Here is a 27,900-nt window from a genome sequence, read left to right on the forward strand (position 1 = left end):
GAGAGAGACCATCCGTCTGTAAAGTAGGTCTTCCATTCAGACCAGCTCTCCCTTATTCTTCGCATTCATGGCGTTAGGGATGGCTGTTTAGGCCAGACAATGCCTGGTGGTTTGCTGGGATCTGAAAGGCCCGTGCAGACCCATGGAGAGGTCTGTCGTCTGGGCCAGATTGAAGAGAGACACTGGGGCACCTCTTGCTGAGGAACATCTGGACGTCATGTGCATCTATTCACTCACTTAACAGTAGAATAGAGATTTCACGAGTATTGTGGAGATCTCTTCAATAAGAGGACATGAACTCAGAAGCTTAAAGATTTACATGCTTTTGTAAGTCTGAGTTTGAAGGTTAATGCAAATATAAAACGGCACCATGTAAACTTCGGATTATCTGGCTATAATGTTCTTCAGGAAAAAACACAGTCTTTCAAGGTTTAGAGGTGCATTATTAAAACCAAATGGGAATAAAACAATACTTACCAATTTTAAATTAGAGATTGTTAGTATCTCATTTATTTCTTTAAGGGTTACCCATATTTTACATTGCACATCAAGTAGCAAACAAACGCAGAATCAAAACTGGTCCATCATACAAATTTAGTTAAAAAAATTAGTCCAATATTAATGTAACATATTAATTTTATGGTTTCAACACACCTAGAAATATGCAAAAAAAAATTGCTTTAGGGGTACAACAGCTTATCACTGGGGCATAACCCTAAAATAAACCCTTCTCCAGCGCGATGACTCCGATTGTTCGAATATTCCTATTTAATAATTGTTCAATCGATATGTCATCCTCAATAAACCCGTCTCCGGCCTGACGGCTCCGATCTTTCGAATATTGCACTTTAATAATTGTTTCATCAATACGGCATCCTCAATAAACCCGTCTCCGGCGTGTTGCCTTCGATCTTTCGAATATTGCAATTTATTAATTGTTTAATCAATACGGCATCCTCAATAAACCGTCTCTGGCGTGATGACTGCAATATTTCAATTATTCCTATTTAATAATTGTTAAATTGACACATCATCCTCAATAAACCCGTCTCCGGCGTGTTGCCTCCGATCTTTCGAATATTCTGATCTATTATGACCTCTGCCCTGTAAAGTTGCCAGAATAATAATCCTACGCTGTTTTTTAATTGGCCAGAGGAGAACTGGCACCCCGACTGAGCCTGGTTTCTCCCAAGGTTTATTTTTCTCCATTAGGTCACCTAATGGGGTTTTGGTTTCCTTGCCACTGTTGCCTTTGGCTTGGTTTGCTCAGTTGGGGACAATAAATAAATACAATTTTCAACTAAATATCCAAATAAATCTAATTATTAAACTAAATTAACCATATAAACTAAATTACTGATCTAATTACTGTTCTAAAGCCCACATTGTCACTGTATGATAATTTAAATGAGCTGATGACATCACCGTTTTCTCCGGAACGGCTATACGGCTGAATAAAATTCTGTTGCATTATTTTCCTGTTTAACACTGTAAAGCTGCTTTGAAACAATCGGCATTGTTAAAAGCGCTATATAAATAAAGTTGACTTGACTTGACTTAAAGGGCCATTTTTATACCTTATTTACCTCTAAAAGGTTCATAGCAGTACCTTAAAGGTACATATTATTTAACTCTAATGCACATTTTAGGAGTAAATAAGATACAAAGTCTTCCTTTTAAGAATATTGCCCCATTAATACAAGCTGTTGTACCCCTAAAGGTAACATTTTTGCAAATTTTTTCAGACATTACATGGTGAGGTCATGTCAACCTGTCTATGTTGTCAACATTTATTTTTAGACAAAATATGGCAGGGTTTTATTGGACATACAAACTTTGACATTAACAACAAAAGAAGCATTTTCTCCACCGTTTTTAAAGTGGGTTAAAATTAATTAGCATGATAATACAATTATTCCTTGAATGCATACCTCGGGTCTTTAGTGACCCAGGACGTCATTCACTACCCTCCTCCTCATTCATTTTTTAAAGGTAGACATCAACCTTAGTATTCATCAATCAATTCATTATAAACAATCTAACAAGAAAAAAATAATAATAATAATGCCTGTTTTCCCATTAATTTTTTGTAAAAATGTAATAGGGTTGCTAACGACCCAAGGTGTGTAACAGTGTAAGTATATTTTTTCTGTGTATTAAATATTAGTGTCACTGTCACTAGATGGTTGATATTGATATTGATTTTTTTGAAGATGTTGAAAATTACAGTTTTGAGAATATGTTTGAGATGGCAAATATGAGGCAGATGCTGAATGTACTGGGAAATGAGCTCTGACGAGGACAGTGATGATGGTATAAAACATCTGCTCAAACTGAACCCTCCAAAAGCGAACAAAATATGCTTTATTTTATTCTTCTGTAATTGTAACTCTAATATCATGAGAGGTTTATATTATCATGACAGGTAATGATTCATCCGTGTTAGATATCCAGATTGCTTAAGACCCGAATATGTAATAATGATTGGAGAAACACTCAGGCATTTAAGGGTTAATTTCCTAAGCACTGTTTTTCCCCTGGTCCTCAACCTATTTTTTGGGTCACATCTTTTCAGTTCTGTCATAGACAGCAATGGACATTTGCTCTCCTTCTTCTCAGTTTTTTCTCCCAGCAATCTCACATTTTTAACCTCTAGAGTTTAAAAAAAAATCTCAAAGATTTCTACCAAATGTTCCTTCCAAGATACCAAATGTCAAAACATTTTTTAATCAAATTCTTCTAAGATCAAATGATCTGAACTATACTATGTATGCACAATGATGACTCTGAACCTGAATTTTTCATTTCTCCCAAGGAACGGCATTTTGAAAAGTCTCCAGAGCTATGAAAGCTAAGCATCTTCATATCAAATCACAAAGGCTTCAAAAACTCTATAAACACAATAACCATAATCTGGGTGACCAATTCCATTGCTGCTATCTCTGTCTTGCACATCCACTGTCACATTGTCCCAAGAGGATGGAGGGGGTGGAAAAAACAGACATAAAGTAGGAAAGAAAGAAGGATAAAAGTTTATATTTCATACAGAAAGGATCAGCACAGCTGTGGGCTGAGGATAGTTTCTGTTGAGGAGCGATTAGTTGCTTTAGGTCTTTATTGAGCTGATGTTTTACTGCTCAGTAAGTCTTTTTTTTTCATTGCAGTTGGAATTATGGACCCCTGCCCCCTTCCTCAAAGCTGGTTGTGTGTTTATGCAGGGGGTGGTGGAGCCTCATCCCCTGCCCCAGACAATGGGTGCAGATGGCCTTCAGGGTGGGGTGAATATGGGCTGGGTAAAGACAGACATCTGCAAGAAGGAGAGGGAGAGAGTGTGGCATTTCATTTTGGAAAGCTAACTGTGTATTTTGGGAAGGAGGAATGACCCAAAACTAGTTAAGAAAACAGACAGTACTGCAACTGTTAGCCAGGAATGTTACTCAAACTGATATCAGAGACACCCTGTCAAGGGCATAAAATGTTCCAAATAAAACCAGGACTGTTTTGTCATTCACTCACACTCATGTCCTTCAAAATTAGTATGGATTCTTTTGCCCGAAAGAGATATTTTGCAAGTAAAGAGTAAAAATACTTCTATATTACTTGTGTGCTGTCATGCTAATCTCTTTATTGACAAGTAGAACATTTTTGGGTGAACCAAGTGCGGCAGACTCAATGTTCTCTGAATTTACCACCTGTCTCTGTCCTTTTTTCATTATCTCTGGCAAATCTGTACCTTCTATACTCGGTCTTGAACAGTTCAGGTCCTTGGGGAAGAGACAACTCTCGGCCCCTGCTGCAAGTGGGTCAGTGTGGTTTGGGTTGCAAGGCTGATATCCACAGTCAAGAAGAGCCATCTCATCCTGAGGTCTTACATCATATCTATCCTGCAAACAAACAACATGACGTATCTAGAACTTTATAATAGGAGTCGTTCAGTTTACACATGTCATGTCACGGCGCTTGTCAATTCATCTGTCGGATTCCAAGATGTGTGACCAGTCTTCATCTTTGAAAACTGAACAAAACTACAAAAGGTAAAGGGAAATATGAGCCAGACTAGGGTAAATAACTGTAGTTTACTTCCAACAAGGTAGTTTGCTGAAACAACATGGTTGCTGGTTTTTTGCAGGCCCAAGTTGGTCATTAGCTGGTCTTTAGTTGGTCAACCAGGCACATTCCAAAACCCAGCTTGATCCCCTGGTATGAGCTGGTTTGTTGATGGTCCAAGATGGTCTACCACATGGGTACCTCAAACTCGGTCCCATGTGGTAGACCAAGACAGTCTACCACATGGGTTCCTCAAATTCGGTCCTGTGTAATCAAAAAACACCTTAGCAAGTTAATCAAGATATTCAGGATTACTTGAAAATCACAGGAAGGTGAGTTTGATCAGGGTTGGAGCCAAACTCTGCAGGACAGCGGCCCTCCTGGACCGAGTTTGAGGAACCCTGGTCTACCATCTCATCACCAACTTGGACCAGCAAGAAATCAACTACCAGCTCTTCAAAACATCAGGTAGTCATGTTTACAGAACATGGTAACTGGTTGACCAACTAAAGACCAGCTTGGTCCAGCTAATGACCAACATGAACGTGCAAGAAACCAACTACCATTACAAAAGATAGCTAGCAACTTTAGCTGCGTTTCCACCGCAGGAACTTTCCCCAGGAAATAGGGACTATGGGGTGGTACTCTGTGTGTTTCGACCGCAGGGACCATGGTCTAAATTAAGTTCTGGGTGGTACAATTTTCACCCTCAGAAAGTCCCTTCATACAAGGTAGTATTTTTTTCAAAGTTCAACTTTCGGGGGTGGGACTTGGGCATTGAGTTCATGCAGCATTTTGATTGTTTGACACCATGTAGCATTTTATTTCAACCACCATTTTAAAAGTCTGTTGTAAGAGTTATTTGCTATTCAAATGAACAATTAAGTAAAACAAAATACGACTGATGCACCGACAATGAGGTTAAGGCTTTATTAAACTTATATTTGGAGGACGAAATCCAGAAGGAACTGAAATATCCTATGTCACCGAACTAATCTTAACGGTACTTTAGACTGCAATGGAAACAAATGTTTCTGGGACAAATTGTTCCGTGTAATTGCGGTGGAAACAGGGCTTTAATATGAATTTTCCAGCATGATTACTGACTGCCTACAACTAAAACAATTACTATACCAAACAATTTGGGTACTTTGTTGGGATGCTTCTTGACATCCAGTGTAAAATTTGGCTCCTGCAGTAAAACTAGTTGAGAACCACTAATCTACTGACACAAATACCCAGGTACAGTTCCTAAGAATCCATAGAGCTCAGAACATGTTACATAGTAGCAGAGTCGGGTTACTGATCAATGGTTGTTGTTTTTTCCCCTTCGAGAAACACAATGGCATCTGTGTGACCTACTGCTCGATATAGTTGCCCTGAGACTGATGCATTACACGCACACAATGGGCTTATCTCACAAGGAGGCCAGTGTGTGCGAGTTATGACACGGGGTCGTCCTGGATTAGACGGCCAATCGGTCCTTGTTGTGCACGCTAAGATATCCTGAGAGTTTGCAGGACAGGGTGGCTCTCACAGTATTGCGTTACAGGAAAGAGAGGACCAACAGGTACAAAATGAACCTAAATATGATCTCATGCTTTTCCCTTCCCTCCCCTCCCTCCATTCTTGGCAGCCAGCCGTCACACGGGAGACACGTTGCGTGGCTCCCTCCTTTTATTTTCCCTGTCGCATTCTCTTTTTTTCCTGAACTATCCCGGCTGGTAAAGGGAGGAAGAGATACAGCCGGATATTGGCAGTGTCGTTTGGGTGCCTTAATCCCTTTTTAATATCAGATTTAGGAAGGAGGCAGAGAGAGACTCCAGATCCCAGTGCCGAGTTGGCCTCCTAGAGTCTTGCTGCAAAGTCATTCCGTATAAACACAATCCCCTTCAGATACTCATAGCGGCCTGTCCTCATTTAGAGGGCTGATGGGAGCGTGTTTATCATCGTATTGCTGACATGGCTTTGGATCTGTTTGGCTTCAATTCAAGAAGCTTCTGTTCTCTCTGAAACAAGACTCGGATTGAGGCCAGTAACAGTCTGACTGGTGCTAATTTTAGTCTCGGCTTAAGTAGAATTGCAGTATAATACACTTGGACCAGCACGCTTTACTTCTAATTATAAAACAAAGCTGTTGTAAAATAGCCATTTTAAAATGGATCAGTCTAGTACTGTCCTCTGTTTGGTCAATACAACGTCCCAGTCATGCTTAAAACTAGGGCTGGGCGATATGGCTGAAAACTGTATCACGATATAAGTGTTTCATATCGGTCGATATCGATAATTATTTATTTTTCTGATGACCTATTTAAAATTTTTATTTTAAACTTAACCTTCCTCTGATTATAATCCCCTCAGTTATAAAGGCAGAAATGTCAACAAAACCACAGAAAACTCTCAAATAATTCAAATGTAAACACAAGTCTAAAATCACAATGAACACTTAACAATTATCTCTTAACATTAAGGTGCAGTGCCTCCGTTATTTCTTTGTACCGTTTAGATGCTTTGTCATAAGGCACTGATGCAGAGTACCTCTCCATTGCTGAACCTGAAATCGCCCTCTACATACCCTCAAATAGTGCACTATTTGAAGTATTTGAAGGGACAGCCATTTGTAGTTGTTCATGCAACCAAACTTGCTTCTTCCGACGAAGAAAAAAAAAGAAATATCGAACGTTTTATCGAACGCAATTTTTATTGATATCGATTACGTGTCTATCGCGATACATATCGTTATCTTTTTATCGCCCAGCCCTACTAAAAACCTACCCAATGCCTTTAGCTGTGGCCTTTAGCCCTGCTGAAAAAACAGCTAACACCTAAGCTGGTTGGCTGGTTTTAGCCACTCTTTTTTTTTTTTTAGCTGTCCAGGCTACTCAAGCTGGGAGACCAGCTAAAACCAGCTGAACGCCAGCTACTTCCAGCATAAACCAGCTAAGTTTTTTTTCCGGAGTTCATGTTAGCATTGAAATCCTCTAAATGCTAATGTGCTTAAAAAAGATGTCAAAATTCACATTTAGATATGCAAAAATATTTGTTTGCAGTGGCATTCAAACTTATAATGCTCTCTAGAATGAGAAAACCCCTCCTCCGACAGCACCTGCCACTGACTAGCATTAGCAAGTAGCAATTAGCAAATCATGAGCTGTGTCCCAAATGACGCAATATACACTATGTACTTATGCACTCAACCGTGTAGTGTATGAACTTTACATGTTATTTTGTCATTCAACATCGGAATCTGGTAGAGCCTCCCCCTCCACTACGGAATTAAAGCTGCGACAGTCGAGTGCATGAAGTGTCCAACATTCCACACTTAGTTTTTTTCCGTTAATTTAGTGCATCATCCGGGTATTTAAAGTGCACTTTTTTTTTTAGGAATTTTCAGTGAACACACTACACTATTCATACTTAAAAATGTTTTAGAAAAGTGCATAAGTATGCAAATTGTGACGCACCTATAGTTTCATCAAGATCCTATTTTCCTTCCTCATCAAAGTTTCTTTACTATTAGTCATAATCATGATTTTTTTTAAATATGTTTTAAAAGTGCATACCACAGAATTTTACAGAAGCTAAAAACTGTCAAATTGCAGACATTTCCTTTCTTTGTGTATTTAGTAAGCAAGCTAACAACCTAGCTTATTAGCTTAGCATAGCACTAACTGGTTTTAAAAAGCTCAATTAGCCAGAACAAGATATGTTAACATGCTAAATGTCTGAGGAAGGGGGGATGGCACCGGGCTGTAATACAAACTGAAACCTAATGGGTTTTCTACAAGCTTGTAAACAGCCTATGGTTATGCTTTCTTGCTGTTTGCAAAGTCACAGCAACAGGTGTGGTCTCAGGACACCCGTTTCAATAGGACACTTAATTAATGTGGTATTTAAAAGTAGCTGAGATGCACCTACTTTCATATGGAGACCTTGAGAGTTAAAGGGTGTATAAGTGTTGTACCCACGCACATCCATCTCTGTCACTTAAGAAACCTGACCCTCGGCTCAGGTCAACACGGGAGAGGGACGCACAGGAGACAATGTGCAGAGTGCAAGGGCTGATCCTGATTAACCCTCTCTGACCTACACTGTCATCCTACACTGTGTGTGTGAGAAAGAGAGAGTGTGAGCCAGGTCACCATGTGCTATTGACGGTAGGCCAATGCTTAGGGATTGTGTTATGTGTGTGTGTGTGTGAGGACCTGCAGTGCCATGGTCTCCATTAAAGGCATTGTCCCTTAGTTGGGACATCCTCCTACCTCCCGCCACGGTGACCCCTGACCTCTTTTCAAGCTTGGATGGGGTCTGCCTCTCTCTTCCCCTGGCACAGGGATGGGACGGCTTCTTCCTTGAAAGTAGTTGGGGGGACTCCAATACACCATCTGCTCCAGATGTCTTGCCCATTGGACACCAGTTCACAGTAGGACTCGACACCCAAGGAAAGTGTGTATGTGTATGTGTATATATATATATATATATATATATATATATATATATATATATATATATATATATATATATATATATATATATATATATATATATATATACACACTATTTACTTCACTAAATATACATTATATATAATTTATACAAAAACAGTAGTTTGTTTGCGGCTCTGATCACAATATTATTTCGATAATAATATTTACATAAAATATTAAAAAATAAACATACATATATATATATTTATTAAATTGTTATAAATTACTTATATTAAATGTTATAATATATATATATGCACAGTGAGGAAAATAAGTATTTGAACACCCTGCTATTTTGCAAGTTCTCCCACTTAGAAATCATGGAGGGGTCTGAAATTATCATAGTAGGTGCATGTCCACTGTGAGAAACATAATCTATAAAAAAAAATCCAGAAATCGCAATGTATGATTTTTAAACTATTTATTTGTATGATACAGCTGCAAAGAAGTATTTGAACACCTGTCTATCAGCTAGAATTCTGAACCTCAAAGACCTGTTAGTCTTCACCTGTTTGAGGTCGTTAGCTGCATAAAGACACCTGTCCACCCCATACAATCAGTAAGAATCCAACTACTAACATGGCCAAGACCAAAGAGCTGTCCAAAGACACTAGAGACAAAATTGTACACCTCCACAAGGCTGGAAAGGGCTACGGGAAAATTGCCAAGCAGCTTGGTGAAAAAAGGTCCACTGTTGGAGCAATCATTAGCAAATGGAAGAAGCTAAACATGACTGTCAATCTCCCTCGGACTGGGGCTCCATGCAAGATCTCACCTCGTGGGGTCTCAATGATCCTAAGAAAGGTGAGAAATCAGCCCAGAACTACACGGGAGGAGCTGGTCAATGACCTGAAAAGAGCTGGGACCACCGTTTCCAAGGTTACTGTTGGTAATACACTAAGACGTCATGGTTTGAAATCATGCATGGCACGGAAGGTTCCCCTGCTTAAACCAGCACATGTCCAGAACCGTCTTAAGTTTGCCAATGACCATTTGGATGATCCAGAGGAGTCATGGGAGAAAGTCATGTGGTCAGATGAGACCAAAATGTAACTTTTTGGTCATAATTCCACTAAACGTGTTTGGAGGAAGAAGAATGATGAGTACCATCCCAAAAACACCATCCCTACTGTGAAGCATGGGGGTGTTTTTCTGCACATGGGACAGGGCGACTGCACTGTATTAAGGAGAGGATGACCGGGGCCATGTATTGCGAGATTTTGGGGAACAACCTCCTTCCCTCAGTTAGAGCATTGAAGATGGGTCGAGGCTGGGTCTTCCAACATGACAATGACCAGAAGCACACAGTCAGGATAACCAAGGAGTGGCTCTGTAAGAAGCATATCAAGGTTCTGGCATGGCCTAGCCAGTCTCCAGACCTAAACCCAATAGAGATTCTTTGGAGGGAGCTCAAACTCTGTGTTTCTCAGCGACAGGCCAGAAACCTGACTGATCTAGAGAAGATCTGTGTGGAGGAGTGGGCCAAAATCCCTCCTGCAGTGTGTGCAAACCTGCTGAAAAACTACAGGAAACATTTGACCTCTGTAATTGCAAACAAAGACTACTGTACCAAATATTAACATTGATTTTCTCAGGTGTTCAAATACTTACTTGCAGCTATATATATATATATATATATATATATATATATATATATATATATATATATATATATATATATATATATATATATATATACACACACATACACAAACGCGTATATATATAAAACACATGTTTATATTATATATATTTAGTGAAGTAAATACAATAACATTTATTAAATAACATTTAATTTAATTATATTAAATGTAATAAATATAACATTTATTATATTAAATATTAAAATTAATTTAATTTAATAAATATATTGATATTTTAAAGATTAAAATACAGTATGTGATACATATTTAGAACTATAATATATTATAAAATGAATTATACATGCAAATACATTATGGATTTTCTCGTAAAAGTGTCATCACTGAAGTATAATAGTTGATTTTAAATATCAGGATATAAATCCAACTCAGCTGGCGACTTCTGCTGCTGAACCAGGTTCTCTAGCACTGCTAACTGACAGTGAACTTGGCGAGGCTCATAAAGAACATTGTGTCTCTTGACGGCTCAGTTAGGACTGTTCCTGAGGGTGTACGAACAAACTGTTCTGGCTTTTCAGGGAGGGCAGGAGTGACGTAGGAGCGCTGAAAGAATGAAACAGGGAGTCTATGGTCTTTGAGGGTTTTGCTGAAACAAATCCACCCTCCCCCTATAAGCTCCAAAGAGCTCTCGAAGTCGCCAGTAGGAGGAGCGCTCCTGTCTCTGTGTTTATCCCCTCTGGCTGGGCATCCATCTGGACTTGAGCAGTTTTATTGTTTTGACACTCACAGCAAGACACCGTCTGGAGACCTGGGACCCCCATCCTTCTCTCTCTCTCTTTCTAACACCCCCACTCCAAATTCCTCTCACTGTTGTCCGGCTTAATGTCGAGATCCTGCAGTCTTCCACGAGAGCCCATCTAAACGATACAGCCACAAGAAAGACCCGCTTCCCGACTTCCCTCCCAGTGCTGTCCCGGCTCGCTCTCCGTCTCTCTTCTCTCCAGGGACGCCCCGGCTCTGAATGGCTGTATTGTCTAAGGGCTGATGTTTCGGCCCACTGACCAACTTCCCACAGCTCCTGCAGTCATGAGCTCATAGGGCCAAACGCACAATGACAATGCAGCTGGGGGACCGAGGAGCCTTTCTTCCTGACAGGAAGGACATTTCTGGGCTTTGGGATTCGCCGTAGCACATGTGGTTAAAAACCAACTGCTTTGAAGCAAGGGCTTACATGGAAATGTTTGCTTAGCATTGCACTTGGATGTTTATTTAGGATGTATACTTTAGTTTAGGCTATGATCAGTATTCTAAGGAAGCTTGTTTCTGCCATTGAATAAAAAAACAAACTTTTTTTTCTGTTTATATTGTTGCGATTCTTACATTTTTTCTCGCAATTCTGACTTTTTTCTCACAATTGTTTATATCTTGCAATTCTGACTTTTTCCGCACGTCTTTTCTCAGAATTGTGCGTTTATATTTCGCAATTCTGACCATTTTCTCATAATTACGAGTTTATATCTCGCAATTCTGACTTTTTCCCCCTCAGAATTGTGCGTTTATATCTTGCAATTCTGACTTTCTCGCACTTTTTTCGAGAATTGCAGATATAAATTCACAATTCTGACTTTTTCCGCAATTATGAGTTTATATCTTGCAATTCTGACTTTTTCCGCAATTATGAGTTTATATCTTGCAATTCTGACTTTTTCCGCACTTCTTTTTTCTCAGAATTGTGCGTTTATATCTTGCAATTCTGACTTTTTTGAAGTTATTTCATAATTCTGACCCTTTTCTTAAAATTACAAGTTTTTATTTCGCAATTCTGACTTTTTTCTCACAATTGGTTATATCTTGCAAATTCTGACTTTTTCTGCACTTCTTTTTTCTCAGAATTGTACGTTTATATTTTGCAATTCTGACCATTTTCTCACAATTACGAGTTTATATCTCGCAATTCTGACTTTTTTCTTTCAGAATTGTGCGTTTATATTTTGCAATTCTGACCATTTTCTCACAATTACGAGTTTATATCTCGTAATTCTTACTTTTTTCCTTGCAATTCTTACTTTTTTCCCTCAGAATTGTGCGTTTATATCTTGCAATTCTGACTTTTTTTTAAGTTATTTCGTAATTCTGACCTTTTTCTCGCAATTACGAGTTTATATCATGCAATTCTGACTTTTATCCCCGTTTTTATTTTGCAATTCATACTTTTTTCCCGTTTTTATTTAGCAATTCATACTTTTTTCCCTCGCAATGGAGTTTATATCTCGCAATTCTGACTTTTTTCCCTCAGAATTGTGCTTTATTTTTCGCATTTCTGACTTTTTTTTCTCTTCCAAATCTGACTTTTTTCTCGCAATTGAGTTTATATTTAGCCATTCTGACTTTTTCCTCAAAATTGCGAGTGCACATCTTGAAATTCTGACTTTTTTCCTCACAATTTTGAGTTGATTTCTTGCAATTCTAACTTTTTTTTCTTAGAATTGTACTCGCAATTCTGATAAAAAGTCTGAATTGCAGATGTACACTTACAATTGTGAGAAAAATGTCAGAATTGTGAGAGAAAAAGTCACAATTAATTTCATTTAATTCTGTAGCGGAAGCTTCCGTAGAATTTAGAGCTTGGAAATGGAGCAAAATAAACACTGACCAAGTGCCAACGGGGGCAATATTGGTTTTTGGAGAGTAATTCAACTCACCAGTTAGCTGTAAATTTCATTAGGACCTGCAATTTTAAACGGTTTTAATCAATGGTAAATCAAAAGAATCTCGTACATCCAATGCATTTAACCATTTTCATGTAATACACGTAAACAATTTAAAGCACGGATTAAAATAAAAGCAAAATAAAAATCACAAGGCCTCTTTGATTCATTTCCATTTAATCTTGATGCTTCATATACAACCAAAACAACTTCAAAACATTCATCTGCAAGGGCAAAATAAATCACAAGGCCGATAATATTTGGGTCACCATAGAGGCTAATCTGAACAGTTTCACTATGCATAGGGTCTGACCCGAGATCAGCCATCAGGGCAGCATTATTCTATGGCTCTATAGAGGAGCTATGAAAGAAAAATGAGGATCAAATTAGATGTGCAGGGAAAATGAAATCAAATGAGCCATGTGAGACCACTGATCTACAATCAGCCTTTCCTGACTTCATACTGACCACTTTGTTGGCTAAAACAGCATTTTTGCTGCCAACTCTGTCGCCCACAGGTTAACTAACGCATACAGCCTCGATAATTTTGTTGCATATTTCAGTTGTTCCATTCATGGGAAAGACACAGAAAGGCACAACAGCACAAACACAATAGTGAAGCGCCTGCTTTCAAACGAACAGTCTGTTGCTTGTGCAAAAGGAATCAAATGCATATTCAGTCTCTGAGAGGTCAAAGTGAAGAACAGACTGGATTTTTCAAACTCTGAACATTACATGTTAATATATGGATGTTATAAATTGTAACGTAAACCCATTATTTCTTGCTGCAAAGAGAAAGAATTCACTGTAGTCTTTGGTAGTTATCGGTGCATATTTGTGCTAGAAGCATAGAGGGACTTTTCAATTAAAAGTGCTTAATGCAAAGGGAAAGAGAGGGCTCATTATTATATGTGAATGTGGTTGTTTACCACACACAAGACTTTTTAGCAACATGTTCAGCTGCGTCAGAGATCCCAGAACTGAAAGTGAGAAAAGCACAGTGATAATTTGGTGCACATCCTGTTTGTTTAGACATCATTGGTGAAACCACGTTCCTAAGAAAGAACATCTTGTCATTTATTCACCCTCATGCCATTGCAAACTCACAAGACTGTGTGGAACATAAAACAAATCCCTACTTCCATTATAAGCTCGCACTGTGTTTTTTGGAAGTTTTTACAAACCGAGTGGTGAGTCTGTGTTTTTAAGTGATAATCAACAGCATGCATGACATCTCACTCTCAAACACCATTTGCTCTTTGCTGTATAGTCGATCGGCTATAAGACACACAAGAACCAATGTTGTCATCGATGACATTGAACTTGACATTAATTTTGATGCTCCATTTTTGAAAATGCATGAATACGAATGACATCCGAAAGCTATTGGTATATATAGGTAACTATATAAGATTATTGGCGATAACAGGGATATTGTTACTGCACAGTTTTTCCATCATTTTTCAAAGTAAACACATACTAGACGGACTTGTTTGATCGCTGCATGTGTATTTTGTGCATGACACAGCCCTTCTAAAAACACAGCACTCTGGTTAAAAGTAGTTTAACCCTCATCCTTCCCTCGTGGGTCAAAATGACTGGAAGTCATTTATACTTTTTGTTTTTGTCTTTGGTCCAGAAAGCTTTTATCATTTCATTTTATAATACTTTTTAATGCAATTTATCTTAGATTAATATTTTTTTATTTACCTTTAAATTACTAGATTTTATCAATAAATATAATTTAAGCATATTCTTTCAACTTAAATCCAAAATAACTTGCCAATACACGCATAAACCATTTCAAAATCTCTCACATTGGGTCAATTTGGGTGTCTCTGCCGACCTCTTTTGGGAGAAAAAAAATATAGAAAATGATATTTTATGACTCTTTATGCCACTAGATGACTTGTAGCTCTATATGGAGCAAATTAGCTCTTCCGCTGGGTCTAAACGTTATTGAGTTTATCTCTTGAGAACGCATGCAGATACACATGTAGACACTATAAATTAATTTTTTGGTAAAGTGTGAGCATTTTTAGGTTTTTCTGTGTACTGAAGCATTCCTCGCATTCCATTCATTACTAAGGGGGTCAAATTGACCCGTGAGGGAAGGATTTGTTACTTTTTTATTACAACCAAATAAACCTTGAATCCTCGAATCCAGTCAAATTTGTTTGTGTGTACTTGTGGTTCAAGTGCGACAAAAGGTCTTGGATCACTCCGATGAAAACTCAATTTTTAAAAATGAGTTGTCAAAATGACGATCTTGCTTTTTTTTTTTTTTATTCCACTGTGTGTTTTTAAATGTTTGGTCGGAGCCATTCCTTATGGTTAAAAACTCTGAATCACACTCAAAATGAGTGTGTTTGGAAGCAATGACCAAAAAAGAGAAAACTAAATATAAATTCTAGCATTTTTTGTTTGTTTTTCAAAATTATATACCACGATATAGATGACCACAATAATCGTGCAGTGAAAATAGTATATTGTGACAACCCTACAGCTAATATTGACCACTGTTATGATACACTGTAGAAAAAAGTTGCTGCCTTAAATTTTTAAGTACAATCAACCTGGATGTTTAATTCAACTTAAATTACAAAAACGAGTTAAATCTTGTGGAACTTAAAAAAATAAAAAAAACAGTTGAACATTTCTTAGTTTGATGAGTTAAAGCAATGTAAAAGCATATTTTGTCATTAATGATTGATCATAAAATTTGAAAGTGTATTTGGTTGCCAGTAAATGCTCTCATTGTATGAAAACGAGCTGAGTGAACATCTTCAAAATGTCTCATTCCATGTCCCACAGAACTAAACCTGGGTTCAGAATGACACGAGGGGCAAGTAAACGATTTTTTGAGGTAAACCAACTGTCAAATGTTCCCATTTAGTTAGACGCTAACATTTGCATTTCATAACTGTGAAATGGCTGCATATGAAGAACTGAGAAATGCAATGAAAGATGTAAACAAATGCATAAATGTTAAAAATATGGAGTGAAATGTAGCATGGTTCCGTCCCCCACAGACTCCGAGTGCATTGTTTGCTTCTTAAAATAGTTTATTTGTGAATTTACACTGATTAGCAATACATCTAAAAGCAAGTCCGTTAGATAACCATTTATATACGATTTCACAGGTCACAAAGAGGCTTGGCTCAAACTCGCATGCCAAAGCAAACAGGCCCTCTGAACCAGAGACTACAACAGAGAGGCATTAGTAAAACAAGGTGCAGGTGTAAAAAGGAGAAGAAAAAAAAAACCAGAATGTGATGAACACTCTACACTTCCTGAAAGCAAGAACCGCAGTGCAATATGGAAACTGAAGCGACAAGAGCCAAAACCAAAATAAGGAAAACGGCATGAAAATGTAAAGCAATAAAATGAGTTAATCTCCAGAGTTGTCGCTCTAAACTCAGACCCGGTGCAGCTTTAATCCACGTCTGGCCGCATTCAAAACCACATGCTATTTACACAGCTTAGAAGTGTCTGTCTCTCTCTCCGTGCCCAAACCAGTACTTCACATTGCCCACTGGGATATATATCTTTCTTTCTCAGTGGTTCCGCCTCCCCCCTACGGGACGCATTGGCGACCACATTCGGGCCTAACGGAGTTCAAACTGAGGTCAAACTGCTAATCTTAAGCATTAGAGTGTAGCTTTTGGTGAAATTTAGCACATTCTGTCGACAGAGTGGTGTCTCATGGGAAAGGGCGAAGCAAGCACACCATACATCTGAAGATGAGCAAATCAATCCAGTTTCAGACAGAAAAAAACACACTGTACAATGCCGTTACTCAGGAAATCATAGTAACACTGACGCTTTGGAGACTTGTTGGATGGCGATGACTGTCGTAAGGTGTCATGATGAATGATGTCATCATCCAGAGCACTAGAATGAGACTCAGTGTGGGAGTTAAACGTCTAACGTGATGGGAATCAATCACACCACCCCGTGAGAGACATTAGGCCTGTACTTTGCTTTGGGACAGAGACATTTCTTCAAAAATACAGTTTACAAATATATATTGTTTCTTATATGTTAACAAGTTTCCCTTCTCCACCCTTTTTGCTAAAACATTTCTCATGTTTTCGTATCGCGCCTCTTTCGACTGCCTAGTTCATCCATAGACATATTTTGTTATGTATATACCACATTAAAAAGTGCAGCACAAAAATATTATATATATATATATATATTTATATATATCATTAACATCACTCCAGTTTTCATATATTTGTGTTACATGTGTTTAGTAATCCGAGCTATTACACGACTGAGAAGTCAGGCACCGCTACATTATCAGCCATATAAATTCAGGCTAGCAAAACATGCTTCAAGATTTCGTTTTTTTGTTGTTAAAGTATAGAAACGAGTAAAAAACGGAACCGTTAAAACCTAAATTGTTTCAATAATAATAAAAAAAGCTAAAGTATTTCATTAGAGATGAAGAGTGGATGTGCACGAAACCAAAATTAACCGAGATTACAGTTCACTAAAACGTGATTGCTCTGCTTTTTAATGCTGTTACACCTTTTCGTTTGGCAAAGAACAGTACGGAGAGGAGACTGGAGCGGCTCTACACAGGATCATCACACATGCTGCTCAATTTCACACCGGCAATCACAGCTAAGAGAAACGAAATAAAACAAACCCTGTTAAAATAAGCCCAGAACGGTTTCCAGTGTGATTCCTTAGGGTCTCCTGTGTAGTGTAACCAATTACGCCTACCATCCAACAACACAAGCAGAACTGACAGCATGAGAGATGACGTGGCGGATAGAAAAGGGGCTCATAAAAGGTCTGTATGATAATCTAATAAACATACAATATGACAACAAAACAAAACAATGCAGTATGGGCTCATCAACGAGATAAAATCATTAGGAAACTGTGTACAGAAACATTTTCAGTCTATCAGGTGAGAGAAGCCAGTTTCCCAGGAGTTTCCCCTCGCTTCTCTTCCTGTATAAAACTCATCTTATGATCACGTGAACGTGGCACGTCTCTGAAAAGCGGATGTTACTCCATCTATTCACCGACTCCCGAAATAACGCGCCATGTTTTTGTCATGCATAACCTTAATAAAAGACTCAAAAACATAAAACGACAAACAGAAAGACAGACAAAGTGGGCATGGAGCCGCTCTCGCTCTCCTCTAGGCTTCCACTTTCTCTTTCTTTTTGTTCTTCTTCAGGAAGGACGGGGTTCTGAACTTCTTCTTTTTCTTGTTGGGTGATTTGGAGGGCGAGCTCTCGGGCGTCAGAGCCTCTTCGATCTTCTCTCCCGGGCGCACGCTGATCTCTACGCTTTCCATGCTGGTGGTCAGCTGGCTCACGCGCTTGATGAGCTCGTCCTCGTCGCCGTGGCCGTCTTTGCCGTTCAGCATCACGCCGGTGTGGTTCTCTGGAAGAACACAAAAAAATTAATAATCAACATTGGCAACCATGAACTTTATTTTATTTGCCAGAAGAATTGTTTGTGGTGGTGATTTTTTCAATTAATTGTATTGTTAATAATTATTTGAAAAATAAACACCAATAATTCTTCATATTACTGAATATTGATACTCGGCAACCATAAACAGCCAAAAATTATTTATTTGCCCTAAGAAATGTTTGTGTTTATTGTATTATTAATCGTTAAGTTATTTATTAGTTATTATTAACTAATACAAATTAAGTTTGACATTAAGTTGCACAATTTCTTGAAAAAAAGAGGGGCAACAATCATTCACTAATGAACTTTATTTTATTTGGCAGAAGAATTGTTAGTGTTGGTGATTTTTTTTTACTGTATTAACACTTTTATTAATACACTGAACCAGAGCCGTTGAAAAACAGAGTTACGACACCCCCATAGACTTCCATAGGAACTGAGGAATGCGGAAGTAAAGCTGGCACACTCGCTGGCAAATTGATGAAATTACTGCATATTTTGAGATTTTATGGCATCAGTTGACCTCTCAGGAATCTTGATATACGTAGTATTTAATGAAGTGTGTTTATGTTTTAAGTTTATGAAGTGTTGCCAAGTCGGGCTACTTCAAACACTGTTGCCGCGGGCTGTTTTTCATGTCCGCGGGTTGAAGCGACCCCAATTATGCGATATTTTGCCCCGGGATTTGCGAATTTTAGCAGGCAGCCCTACCAAAAAGACACATATTTTACCCCCAAGCGCGATTTTTACCGGAGAAACACGATTCGGCTCGTTTTGGACTAGTTTTGAGTAGCAATTGGGCGGATTTTGTTGTGAAAACCTGGCAAACCAGGCGCACCCGTTTGATTTGAGTTCAAGAGGCTGTATTTCTGCTGGACAGGTAATCTTTCATTTTGATTATACATTTTTTTGGTTTATGTTTTCATGAAGCATGTCTCACTAGCACACGTAGCTGCCTAATATAGCTAACATAACATTACTTAGCATAAAGTTACAATATTATACACCTAGCGAGCCATTAGTAGAGATGATAAATACTCAATATGCTTAGCTCAAGTTGTTTGCGGTCAATTTGAATTTCGCAAAATGTAACTTTAGATAACAAAATGCATGTGTAAAAGCTAGTACACCGCATCCAGGAACTTTTTTTAGAACTAAGTTAGCTTTAGCTCCTACCCTCTGTCTAAACTCTTTTACCATGTTCACCGGGAACGTTACCTGCATGTTTATTTCGGCCCTTGGTTTGTTTTTATATACTCTACCAATGTTTATGTTGATGTTTTTATCTTGTATCTGTGTGTGTCGTAGACACTGTGTTGTGTGTGTATTTCAAACTGTACCAGTATCTATTCTAGTATTTATTCTAGCTTGATAGTGAGTACTAAAAGACATCTTATTTGTTTATATTCATAATGATAAAGTTAGATTTTTTATTACATGTGATTCTGACATGATGTCACTACATGCCCTTCTTCTCCGCTCGTCTCAGGTAAATACTGCGTCTTCCAGCTGATCGTGGTCGGCGTAGCGCGTTCATGTGTTTTGGGGGCGTGGCTTTGGAAAGAGCCCAGAAGGGAGAAGGTGGAGTGAATGGAAATAATGAGCTGTCTTTAAAACAAGTCGTGAGAGGTCTACAGACACTCAATTTGTATACTTTCTTTTTCTGAGTACTTACATTTTAATTATGTATTGATATATAAAGAAAGTTTAAACAAATTTGGAAAAAAAGTTTTTTAACCAAATCCTACCTACCCTACCTTTAATGTTTATTGTTATATAATAGCTTGTTAGACTCTAACTGCAGTTAGATAACGGCACTGCAACAGCTCCTATATCCAGAAACTATCTGTCATATTTTAACAGTCGAATGAGTTTCTATGAAGTCAGCCCATTCAAGGAATAACACATCTATAGCGCCTGGATATATAAAGAGTTGAATTAAATTGGTTGCCCTGTTTTTTTTAAACACCATTTAAAACTTATTTATTGGGTTAAATTCTGTATATGCTAGCATCATTCATTTATATTCACCTGTTGTGTATGCTTATGTGAGTATCATAAAATAACATTAGGACGTTAACAATATTACAATTATTAAAGAAGAAGAGATCACTCAAGAAAAACAATGTTGTCTCTTCTTTATCTCTCCCGAGAATAAAATGCAACTGTAAAGCCTAGTCAATGCACATGACTGTGTTAATATTTACCAGAAATTGCTGCAAATATAGTGAAACCGCTGTCTATCCTGCTAAATCTTATTCAAACAGACTGACAGCGCAGAGTTGTTTGGAACTATTGAGAGCTCTGATCCCGCCGGTTCATAAAGCGTTTCGCAACTGTTTTTCTATGGCTCTGCACTGAACTAATTATTAGAAAAAAAATTCAAGTTATAGTGATACATGGCAACCATAATTAACCATAATAATAATAAACCATAACCAAAACGGAATTCTTTCAGTTACAATGTTGCTTAGCAGCAGCAGCAGCAACAACCACAACCACAACAACAACCACAACAACAACAACAACAACAACAACAAGTTCTGCTAATTAATTTGCTGGAAGATTTGTTTGAGGTGGTGGTTATTTGCATTATTAATAAATTCTAAACTAATAATTAGAAAAACATATTAATCATAATATATTTCATTAAACAATTTAAAAATTGAATATTAATATTTGTTTTAAATAATTAGTGTTCAATGTATTAATAATGCAATAAATTGTCCACCACCATTAACAATTCTTAACCTCTTAACATGCGCCCCATTTTTGAGAATTCTTTGAAAACGATATACCCAAATTAAAATGTCTGCAGCTCTTAAACCCTATGGTCTATATTCATAAATCTGGTCTTATTTTAAACTAGACACTTGAAATGTTGCTACCCAAGAGTCATAATAACTCAAAGTAATATGGGAACAGAGTAATATACCTGTAAGTGACTCACGTTTTTTTTTTTTTTTTTTCACTTAGGGAAAAAAATATTATAATTTAATTTTAAGAGCCTGTAAATAACTTAAATATAAAACTGAATGTCTAATCATGTCATGATTCAAATATGAGGATGATTCTCTCAGTAATGTAGCTTCTGTGAGCTTTTATGTCAAGAAAAGTCTAGGCGTCCTTTCAAAAAGGCCATTTATTTCAGAACATTTGCTATTGTAAAGAGTAGTTTTTCATTCAAATAAATCTGCAATAAACTGCTAATTATAATGGATAAACAGTTACTGAAAATTCTTTAAGTTAAGCAAACAGTTGTGCTAATGAATTATATAATTTCCCGGAAAAAGAGTTTGTTGAGTTTTTATTTATTGTATTAATATATCATTAAAAAGTATTAACTAATAAAAATTAAGTTTGATCTTAAGTTGCAATATTTCTTGAAAAAATAAAAATAAAGGCAACAATTGCACTTGTCAATTTTATTTTATCTGCGTTAAGAATTGTTAATGGTGGTGGACAATTTATTGCATTATTAATACATTGAACACTAATTATTTAAAACAAATATTAATATTCCATTTTTAAATTGTTTAATAAATGTTGCCTAGAAACCATAAATCTACAGTTAGGAATAAATGTTTGCGATTATCATTATACATTTTTATTAATATTATTTAAAAATGAGTTAAATTATACATTTATAATAAATTATTAAATTATAATAGTGACTCCCATGTTGTATAAAAAAAAATACTCGCTGCTTTATTTTGCTTTAAATGGAGTTAAACGGAATGGCAGGTGACTACTGCATATTTTATAAAAAGTTGCATGAATATTTAATAAAAAGCCTTTTGACTATCAGATTCACGTCTAATTTAGTAACACCTAAGGTTACAGAAGTTAAATGTTGCATCATGATTGCAAGAAGCTCTGTGGAAAAATGTCTATACACTTGACATACTCTTGTACACTTGACAACATAAACATGTTGAAAGTGTCCTCAATTGTTTATGGCTCATCACAGGTCATGTAATGCGTCTAGTTGGTTAACCAGTGAGTTTGATGCAACTGGTTCAAGAGAATAGGCCAAACGCATCCTGTTTCTCACGCAGCACTTTATCCCCGCTGTGTGTGAACGCATATCAGGATTTCTTTTATTTATGTAAGGCTTCATCCTCAGTTTAAGTAAGGCTCTCTACTTCTTGCAGACGACTTAAATTTACTCTTCTATAATAGGAGACAGGTATTACTTGTTTTATAAGAAGGCAACATCAAAGAAGAGCAAGGTAACGTCCTGCAACATCCTACCAGATCGTTTTGCAAGACCCATTTTAACATGTTGCAAAAAGATTGAAAACAAACAGGACCGTTGATTTCGAAACTACACAGAAAAAAACTTGCTGCATTAAATTGAAGTACAATCAACTTGGCTGTGTAAGTTATTTCAACTTAAATTACATTAAACTGACTTAAAAATTTTTTTTTAAAATCACAATTTTATACACACTTACTTTTGTGTATAATTTTTTCGGAAGCTGGCTTTATTGCCAATATTTGCAGGCAGAATATATTTGCATAAGTTATATTGTGACGTTGGGTTATTTCCTTTTTGAACTCTTTCATATGTTGTGCAGTTCGCAAATGCCTGTATTATCATCAATATTACATCGTTTGGAAGAATCTTTTCTTTCGCAACATCTCGCAGCATAGGAAAAAAAACGCATCTCTAGACCAGCGTCTCGTGTTTTTAACTGCAAAAATGCATTCTGTGTGAAGGGCACTTAATACTCTGTTTTGCTGCAGTGAAAGTTTGACAGGTCTTGCAAATTGCCTGGATCTGATATATTATCTCTCCTTTTTTTAGTTCTTATCCTGCCCTGAATTCACATAGGTGAAGGTGTGCTGCATTCAGATTGCACGCTACAGTTCACGTCGCTGAAGTTCATTATTTTAAAAGTAGACGGTCGCACGTTTTTTTCCAGACGCGTCCGCGGCGCAGCGAAATAAAAAATCTCAACTTTTCAGAAGGTCGCCAGTGTAGCGCAGGTCATGTGACAAGAACCAGCTTCACCCTTTCCGTAACAACAATGCGTTTTTAGGCGCGACATCTGAATGGTCCTTTAGGGGGATGGTGGAAAAATCATGCTATTCTGCTTTATTACGATTTCGATTAATCGCACAGCCCTGGTACACGCATATATTATGTAAACACACAATTTTATTTTGGATGCGATTAATCAATTTGACAGCACTAGTAATTGTATGCACTTTAGTCATTTTTTATTTGCTTTTTAAATATTTCTATTGAGCTTTAATTTATTTTTATGATTAATTCATTATAGTACTTCAAGTTAAACTGGTTTATGTCAGCTAACTACCAAAGGCACCATTTCTAGGTTGTTCTTTTGAAGTTTTTCATGTAATATTTATATTTTAATTCAGTTTCAGTGATTTAAAATTACTGAAAACTGCAATTTTCATAGTTTAACTTAACAAGAACAACACTGATGTGCACTGCAGTATGATTCACAAACAGCAGAACAGCAATCCAGCCTAACCTATGAAAATGAACCACTATTAAATTACACATCTGCATGTTACAACATAAGCAATCTCACTGCCTGTGTTTCTGGGTCAACATTTGTTGCTAATATGTGCTATTCTCACAAATACTGACAGTTGTAGTTGAGTGAGGCAGCTGGCTCTTTCAGTCTGTTATACCTTCTTTAGCTGGCGTGTTTTGAGGAGACTGAGTTTGGGACACTGACTGAGAGAGTGTGGAAGCGTCGTCTGACGTGAGCTGCTCTTCATCTGCAGGAGTGAGTTGGTTAGTGAACAGACAGACAGGCAGGGAGACAAACAGTTAGAGAAGTAGACAGGTTAGCATGCAAAAGCATTGTCACAGCTCTAAGACTCATCTTGGCTGGATGTATTCATGTTAGTTCGGTGCAAGTCACACGTTATTGATTTTTAGCTATAAGGGGCAGGGAGTTACAACATTAGCATTGACTGGGTCATATATAAGTGACATGGGGAACAGGAAGTGAGGTGCTTTTAGAAGAAAAGAGGTGTCATGCATCTCAGCGGTCTTAATCTATTTGCACTAGTTAGGAGGGTAAAGTTTTGGGTTGGCAAGATTTTTTTTATATTTTGAAAAAAGTCACTTATGTTCACCAAAGGCTACATTTATTTGATAAAAAATACAGCAAAAACATTAATATTGTGAAATATTATTGCAGTTTAAAATAACTGTTTTCTATTGTAATATATTGTAAAATGTAATTTATTCATGAGATGCAAAGCTGAATTTTCAGCATCATAAATTTTTTGTCACATGATCCTTCAGAAATCATTCTAATATGCTGATTTTGAGCTAAAGAAACATTTCTGATTATTATCAGATATATCAGATATTTATTTCAGGATTCTTTGATGAATCGAAAGTTTAAAAAAACAAAATCTTTAAAGTCACTTTTGATCAATTTAACGCATCTTTGCGGAATAAAAAAGTGTACAGCTGAGGTGTGAGGGGCTTGTGAGCATGTTTTACCATCTAATCCGAAGTGCTGTCGTTCTACTCTCTTCTGGTAATCGTTCATCTCTTTCTCGATCAGCTCGCTGAAGGGGTTTGGAGGGAGAGGGCCCGTCTGTTCCTCACCGTCTCCCATGTACGGCTGCACGTGTGTGCGTGGGCAGAGCAGAGAACACAAAATAAGACACTAGAATTGCACCTCGGTAATGAAATGAGTCATAACGATGACAAAAACAACTCAAACACACAGACCATCAGGCATGTTAATCATTGTGCATTCAAACGCAAAGTGTCGCAAATCCTCTAATATTCAAAACACAAATGTGAAGTAGGAACACTGCAAATCCATAACTACAAATATAACAGTTTGACCTCATGCAAAACTGAAAATGTGTGTGATCATTTTCCACATAACGACAAACAAAACACCCTGGGATTTTACCTTAACTGGCGACTGTGCCTTAAAGAGAAAAAAAGAGCTTCATAAGAGCATGCTTTAAAATATGAGACCTTTGGCACACATGCTGATGCTCATTTCACCAACACAACTGATCCCGCTCACACAATTCAACTGTCTTTGAGAGGATCTGGCGCCACCTAGTGGATGTCTGTGCAACCCTTGCTTGACTGTTCAGGATTCACACATGGTTTATAATAATGCCATTCTGCCACTCACCGGCGGTTTTTCCACCACAATCCCTGCCAGCCGCTGTGATTGCGGTCCTGCGGTCATCATATCAAACCGGTTCTGTTCGCGAATCTGAAAAGATCACAGAAAAGCGGTTTAAGACCCAGTGACATCAATGAAATGGCGAATAGTGATGCGTTCCCAGCTATTAACTTGTAAAATGCATATTAAAATTTTTCAAATTGTTAATGTACATTTATAATATTAATCTTGTGTTATATTACCTTGACATTAAAGCTAGTTAGCGCTGCTGTGTGAGTGTTTATAATATAAGCTGAGGGAATAATGGCAAATTTGGCATCTTTCTCTCTTCTGACCAACATAATCTCTCAATATTGTTTTCTTCAAGTCATATAAACGCATGGATTTTTTTTCATTTTGCTATTGGGGAAAATTTGAATGCAATAGGGCTGCAACGACGCGTCGACGTCGTCGATGACGTCGACTAAGAAAATACGCCGACGTGCGTGAAGTGCGTCGACGCGTCGGCGGCACATTATTTACGTTCTAGAATGGAACAAAAGATCTAGAATAATGGCAGCTTCTGCTCCCAAGCATAGTGAAAATTATCATTTATCATATAAAGCCAGACCGCGACATTCAAAAGTGTGGGAGTACTTTAAACAGAAGCCGAATAAAACTGTGCTTTGTTCGCTCTGTAATGCCGGTTTCACACTGCGCGCGGTGGCAGAGCAGGAGCTGTGCGCGTGGAGAGCGGGAGCTTTCACACTGCAGTCAGTGTTGCCAAGTCCCATTTTTTCCGCGGAATTGGGCTACTTCTACACTGTTGCCGCGGGCTGTGTCTCACGTCCGCGGGTTGAAGCGATCCCAACTATGTGATATTTAGCCCCGGGAATGAGAATTTTAGCCGGCAGCCCTGCAAAAAAAACACACATATTTAACCCCCCGAACGCGATGTTTACCAGAGAACCTCCCCGAAACGCGATTGGGCTTGTTTTGGGCTAGTTTTGAGTAATGAATGGGTGGGTTTTGTTGTGAAAACCTGGCAACCCTGCTGCCAGTGTTCTCTCGAGCAGCTGAACCGTGGCGCGTGTATTGCAACAGACGGTCACATTTTCCGGGGTTCTTCTCCGACTCCAGTACGTCTCGTGCTTTTATTTATTATGGGCTGCATATATCTCCTGTTAATGCGACCTGGTTCCCCTCTGTCCCAAACACATATGCATAATAACATGCTGTAGTTTGCATGATTAAAGTAACATTAAAGTTAAGATATGCCTCTAGCTTTAATCATTTAAATGTGTCTTTGAAGTTTGGGCTAAAACTTCTGGCAGCTTTAGTCGTTGTTTATGCACATCTATCTTCAAAATAGACGACTAGTTATACTATATTAAAACTATGCTGAAAGCTCCTGTATGTGAACCTTTTGCAGATAAATACAAGTGCATTTTCGTTTACTATTGACACAAATCAATAAACGAAATCATACTCAACTACTATAGTAAACAACTTTTCCTAATTAGGCCTACTCTGTATACATTTTATGATGAATAGTATCATTATATATTATGTTTAAAAAGCTTCTTGTGTTCATATATTTCATTATAAAATGACATACTATGTACTCTACCCTTCCTGAAATACAATTCATATTGTCATCATTCATTGATTTCATGTTAAAATAATATACAAATTCACTACCCTCTTTGAAATACAATAATCAGTAAAAAAGAATCATAAGATTAATCCGGAAAAATTATCGTTAGTTTAGTCGACTAATCGAAAAAAATAATCGTTAGATTAGTCGACAGAAAAAATAATCGTTAGTTGCAGCTCTAGAATGCAATAATTGTATTGTTGTAGTTCGGGCCCTATGATTTCCGCGATGTGGAATCCAGTCATAAAAATGGAATTTACTGTATAGAAATTTGTCAACTTTCTGATGAATAAATAAAATGTAGGTTAGTACACTTCAATCAAATCGTGATATAGACTAGTGTCTGTGAATATTAAACCACAAAAAGACATTTTCGGGATTCATATTTTGGTAAAATATGAATCCTGCATGTTCTGCGTGTCTTTGTGTGAACGAATGGTTTCATTTCCCACACACACTTGTGTTTTCAGCCTCTGCTGACTCACTATTTGAGGACATGAATGCATGAACTTCATCTTCAGAGTCTGACAGTCTGACAGTCACTTCACAAGCATTTTACAGTTTAATTTGAGAAAAACTACCACCATCATAATAACACACAGAGACTCAAAGGTCTTCACGGCAACCCATCAAAATAAAAGTTTGGTTTAACTTGAAGAAATTGTGACAGAAATATATTACTGTTATACAGCAGAATGTAGCTGTCTCAATGTAATACTACTAACACTAATATCTTTAAAACTGACTTTTTTTGACAAAAAAAGTTTGTTTAATTTCATATGATTAAAAGATAAATTAATGTTTTATGTCTTCATTTAACTGCCAGAAACA

The 27,900-nt window shown here is 37.4% G+C and overlaps 2 protein-coding genes across 8 annotated transcripts in view; both read right to left on the reverse strand.

The window, feature by feature from the left end:
- Window positions 1-484: 484 nt before the first annotated feature.
- LOC307120242 (uncharacterized protein) lies at window positions 485-8,120 on the reverse strand. Its single transcript, XM_079807151.1, has 3 exons — window positions 7,966-8,120; window positions 3,734-3,884; window positions 485-3,307 (listed from the first exon to the last, which is right to left on the reverse strand). The coding sequence occupies exons 1-3, from the start codon at window positions 8,023-8,025 to the stop codon at window positions 3,171-3,173; spliced, it is 348 nt and encodes a 115-aa protein (XP_079663277.1). The 5' UTR covers window positions 8,026-8,120; the 3' UTR covers window positions 485-3,170.
- A 9,082-nt stretch (window positions 8,121-17,202) lies between these two features.
- The window catches only part of add3a (adducin 3 (gamma) a), a 133,265-nt gene continuing 122,567 nt past the window's right edge, over window positions 17,203-27,900 (reverse strand). For 3 of the 7 annotated variants that reach the window (XM_079807139.1, XM_079807140.1, XM_079807138.1), the window contains 3 exons: window positions 25,440-25,523; window positions 24,782-24,905; window positions 17,207-18,252 (listed from right to left, as the gene is read on the reverse strand). In XM_079807139.1, coding sequence (XP_079663265.1) covers window positions 18,005-18,252; window positions 24,782-24,905; window positions 25,440-25,523 — 456 coding nt within the window. In that variant the 3' untranslated portion in view covers window positions 17,207-18,004. Of the gene's footprint in view, window positions 18,253-23,952; window positions 24,043-24,781; window positions 24,906-25,205; window positions 25,224-25,439; window positions 25,524-27,900 lie in introns of all 7 variants that reach the window. The other 4 variants (XM_079807134.1, XM_079807136.1, XM_079807135.1 and 1 more) reach the window with 4 other exon arrangements.

Source organism: Gobio gobio, assembly GCF_949357685.1.
Source record: "Gobio gobio genome assembly, chromosome: 24".
NCBI classification, from domain to species: Eukaryota; Metazoa; Chordata; class Actinopteri; order Cypriniformes; family Gobionidae; genus Gobio; species Gobio gobio.